The sequence below is a fragment of the Arachis duranensis genome, chromosome 9 (genome assembly GCF_000817695.3).
Source record: "Arachis duranensis cultivar V14167 chromosome 9, aradu.V14167.gnm2.J7QH, whole genome shotgun sequence".
Taxonomy (NCBI): domain Eukaryota; kingdom Viridiplantae; phylum Streptophyta; class Magnoliopsida; order Fabales; family Fabaceae; genus Arachis; species Arachis duranensis.
This window is the reverse complement of record NC_029780.3, coordinates 75769497-75774060: the sequence shown is the minus strand read 5'-3', so window position 1 is coordinate 75774060 and position 4564 is coordinate 75769497. Positions and strand designations below refer to the sequence as shown.

The 4564-nt window shown below is 41.1% G+C and overlaps 1 protein-coding gene across 1 annotated transcript; it reads left to right on the top strand.

Moving 5' to 3' along the window:
- The first annotated feature begins 2720 nt into the window (after positions 1-2720).
- On the top strand, positions 2721-3392 carry LOC107465961 (uncharacterized). Its single transcript, XM_016084946.1, has one exon. It carries the CDS (start codon positions 2721-2723, stop codon positions 3390-3392), a length of 672 nt encoding a protein of 223 aa, XP_015940432.1.
- Positions 3393-4564: the final 1172 nt, after the last annotated feature.

Genomic DNA, 4564 nt, shown 5'->3' with positions numbered 1-4564 from the left:
TCGTCAAGTAATAACTCACAAAAGAGTGAGGTCGAATCCCACAGAGATTAACGGATTAAGCAATCAATGGTTAATTGATTATTCTAGTTAGACGAATCATATTGGAGTGATAAGTAACAAGGAAATGTAAATGGCATAAAAGTAAAGAAAGCAATAAAGTACAGAAAAGTAAAATGGCAAGAAAAGTAAATGTAAGAACTAAAAATAAAATGAACATTGGGATCAAGAGATATTGAATTCTCCGGATCAAGTTCATTCTCATCTCTTCCTTCATCAATGCATTCATTGATCTCCTTGGCAATCTTAAGTGATTGGATTCCAATTCCTTGGCAATCCAATCTCTCTAAGCTTGAACAATTTCCCAATTCCTTGATTTAATTGATCATAGGAAGAGATGAAGTTTGGTCACTGATTATACCACATACATTCATAGATCAAAGTATTGGTAGGATTAAATGTCACAGTATCCATCCAACCCCCAACCTAATCCAATGTGAAAGAGCATTTGTAGCATGATTTCCTCATTCCTCTTCCAAGGTTCTGAGGAAATCCAAGTATGAACAATTTCTCTTCCAAGACAATTACCCAATTGGATAAAGATCGAAAGCTCTCTAGTAAAATCAAGAGAAAAGAAAGAAGAAGAAGAATAAGAACTACAATTGATCCATTGAATCACAATAAAGCTCTCTAACCCAATGAAAGAGTTAGTTGATCATTGCTCTACCAAAATAGAAAAGAAGAAAGTCCAGAAAAGTAAAGATGAAGATTAAAACTAACATTGAAACTTCCAAATTCATAAATGAAAAGTACAAAGAAAAGAAAGAGAAGGAGAAATCTGTAAGGGGAGGGAGTCCGAAGACCCCACTTCAATCCCCAATTTCCCAGCCCAGTCCAGTCTTCTGTCTAACCCCCCTCTAGTAAAAACTAAGGCCTTTATATGGGCTCTCCTAAATTAAAAAAGAAATTAAAAGCAAATTACAATTAAATGAAAAGTCCTACTCTTGATGCTTCTTGTGGCCTTTGATTGGTTGACACTTGTGGGCTTGCTTCCTTGAGGTTGGGTGGTCCTTGAAAGAGAAGTGATCAAATTGAGGCCCAGGGTGACTTGCGTTAATGCTTCTGTTAGCCACACTAACGCTACAAGTGTGGCATTAGTGATAAAGTTATTGTGGCTAACGTTGCACTTGCTGCCCAGTTGGTGTTTTTGGGGCTGAAAAGATGCCTCTTGTTTGGGCTCCAATTTCATGCCCACTATAGACTATTATATATCTTTGGAAAGCTCTGAATGTTAGCTTTCTAACGCAACTAGAATCACCTCAATTGGGTATTTTTAACTCAAGTTATGCTTCTTTGAAGTAGACATGGTCGCTGGCATAGTCGCTAGCGTTAATGAAAAATGTGAGTCACGATAACGCTAGCGACTAGCGTTAATGGAAAACGTGAGTCACCATAATGCTAGCGATCAGGGGCTCAAACTTAATGTCCACCCCATACTATTAAATATTTTTGTAAAGCTCTGGATGTCTACTTTCCAACGCTTTTGGAAGCGCATCATTTGGAGCTCTGCAGCTCGAGTTATACTTCTTGGAAGGTGAAGAGGTCAGTTGGCCTTACTACAGGTTGATACCATGTTCATCTTTGCACTTTCGGGGCAGGTTGTCTCCCTCAAATTTAGTGTCAACCATGTAGTGCCATATATGCATGGAAAGATCTGGAATCCTAATTTCCAATGCCACTAGAATCACCTCATTTGGAGCTTTGGGGGTCAAGTTATGCATGTTTGAAGAAGGCATGGTCAGGCTGCCAAGTGGGACTTTTGCCCACGTTAACTACCACGTTAATGTAGTTAACGTGGAAGTTAACGTGGGTCTTTTTACTTCGTAAACGTTAGTGGAGATCACCTTTTCCACTAACGTTGGCATCTTCGTTTCCTTCCACATTAACTACCACGTTAATGTAGTTAACGTGGATGTTAACGTGGGTCTTCTTGCTTCGAAAACGTTAGTGGCACTCACTTTTTCCACTAACGTTGGCTTATACCCCTTTTGCAAGCGTTACTGGGACTCACCTTTCCCAATAACGTTGCTCTGTGCCTTTTGTCCCTACATTAGAGTTCACGTTAGTGTAGCTAACGTGACTCTTAACGTGGGTCTCTTTGCTTCACAAACGTTAGTGGCGTTCACCTTTTCCACTAACGTTCAATGCTCTCCTTCTTCAAAGTTAATGCCACTAACTTTTCTCACTAACGTTGGGGCTTCTTTTCTTCAACGTTAACGACCACGTTAGTGGCACTAACGTAGCCACTAACATGGCTCTTCTCTTCTTCTTATTACCTGAAATCAATCAAACAAAAGTGCATCAAAGTCTTGCTCTTAATCATGTGATCATGCATCATCCAATTTATCATTCAATTCATGCATAATTCTCATGAAATCATTCAAAATTCACAATGTTTGCTTGAATCATGGTATGTTTGCATTTTCAACTAAATACTTGCTTATTTCCTAAGAAAATGCATGAAACCAACCTAAAGCATACAAAAAATGGCTAGTAAAACTAGCCAAGATGCCCTGGCATCACCCACTTTATTTAGGGATGCCAATCAATTTTGCAAATCCTGTCATCAATGCCAAATATCCGGAAATACCTCACAGAGGGATGAAATGCCCCAACAACCAATGATTTTTTGTGAGAGTTTTTATGTTTGGGGCATGAATTTCATGGGGCGGTTTCCAAATTCCAATAGGTTTGTGTACATATTATTAGCTGTGGATTACGTCTGCAAATGGGTGAAAGCAATTCCTACCCGATGTGACAATGCTAATACTGTTGCTTCATTTTTGAAAAATAACATCATTTGTAGATTTGGGTCACCGCGAGCAATCGTGAGCGACCAAGGAACCCATTTTTGCAACAGGAAAATCAAAGCATTGATGAAGAAGTATGGGGTCGTTCATAAGGTTTCCATAGCCTATCACTCCCAAACCAACGGGCAAGCGGAAGTATCTAACATGGAGATAAAGAGAATTCTAGAGAAAGTGGTTATCCCACAAAGGAAGGATTGGAGTTCTAGATTGGGAGATGCATTATGGGCTTATAGGACCTCTTACAAGAGGCCTATCGGAATGAGCCCATTTTGCATTATTTTTGGGAAACCTTGCCATCTTCCGGTTGAGATCCAACATAGAGCCTATTGGACAGTGAAGAATTGCAATCTAGATTTAAAGGGGGAGGGAATGGAACGTAAGCTCCAACTGGATGAATTAGAATGCCTTAGATTGGAAGCATATGAGAATGCTCAATTCTACAAGGAAAAAGCTAAGGCATTCCATGACCAAAATATTAGGAGGAAGAACTTCAAGATAGGTGATGAAGTACCTGTGTACAATTAAAGGTTGCGCTTTATGCCTGGTCAATTGAGATCTAGATGCGATGGACTGTTTAGAGTGGTAGATGTCAAGCCTTATGGGGTGGTGGAGGTAATACAACCTACAAATGTCATAGAGTGAAGCTTTATCATGCTCAACCCAAGAATGCCAAGGAGTTGGAGATTTTTTTCCTCGGGGAAGTTCCTAAGTGACCAATGAAGCCATGCAAGTCCAACTTAGGACTCTAAACCAAAGTGCTTGGTGGGAGACACCCCACCATGGTGACATTTTTCTAACTCTATCTCTTGTTTATAGCTTTTTGAATTACTTGTTTTCTTGTGATATAATGATTAGTGTTGGTTGGGTTTAATAACTTTGAGTTAAAGAGGTTAGAATTCCTTGTGGACTGTGATTGTACACTTGTTTGAATGATTTGTGGTTGGTATATTGATTTGCCAAGGTTAGGAACCTTAGTTTTATGGAGAAAAGAATTTTCTGAAACAGGGCATTTGTGCGTCCACACCACCCTGTACGTGCGCACAAAGCTGTGTTTTTTGCCATCTGTGTGGGCGCACAAGCCCGTGTGTCCGCACACGCTTTGACAAGCCCTCTGGTGGCAGCACCAGCACAGCCTGTGCGTATGCACTGCCCTTTTTCTCTACTCTGTGCGTGCGCACAGCTGCATGCGTACACACACGTTCCCTTTCATGCCTTGTTTGTGCGGTGGCACAGACGTGTGCATCCGCACACCGCTTGTAAGCTCCTCTGGTGGGAGCGAGGGAACGGCTTGTGCGAGCGCACACCTTCCCCTTTCTTATCGTCTGTGCGTGCGCACGGACCTGTGTGCACACGCACATATGCTTTTGTCTACAAGTTAAAAAAAAACAGAGAGAGAAAGAGTCCTTCTGTCATTCGCACCCTTTGGTGTGCTTGCACGCCCTTTTGTAACCTTTCTGGTTACAGCGATCGCACGCTGTGTGCGTTCACTCCCTCTCTGAGTTGTCGCTACTGTGCGTCCGCATAGGTCGCAAATTGGGCGTTAATAGACTGAGCTGCCCTGTTGATAGGCAACATTCTTTTCTTTTCCTTTCTTCTTCTTGCTCTCTCTCTCCCTCTCTCTTATTTCTCTTCTCTCTTCTTTCCCTCTTCTCTTTTCTTCTTTTCTCTCTATTCACTATCGGTGAGTTTTCTCTTTC

What these genes read in the sequence shown, in the direction of transcription:
- LOC107465961 (XM_016084946.1), top strand. Translation starts at nt 2,721, where the DNA reads ATGGGGCGGTTTCCAAATTCCAATAGGTTTGTGTACATATTATTAGCT.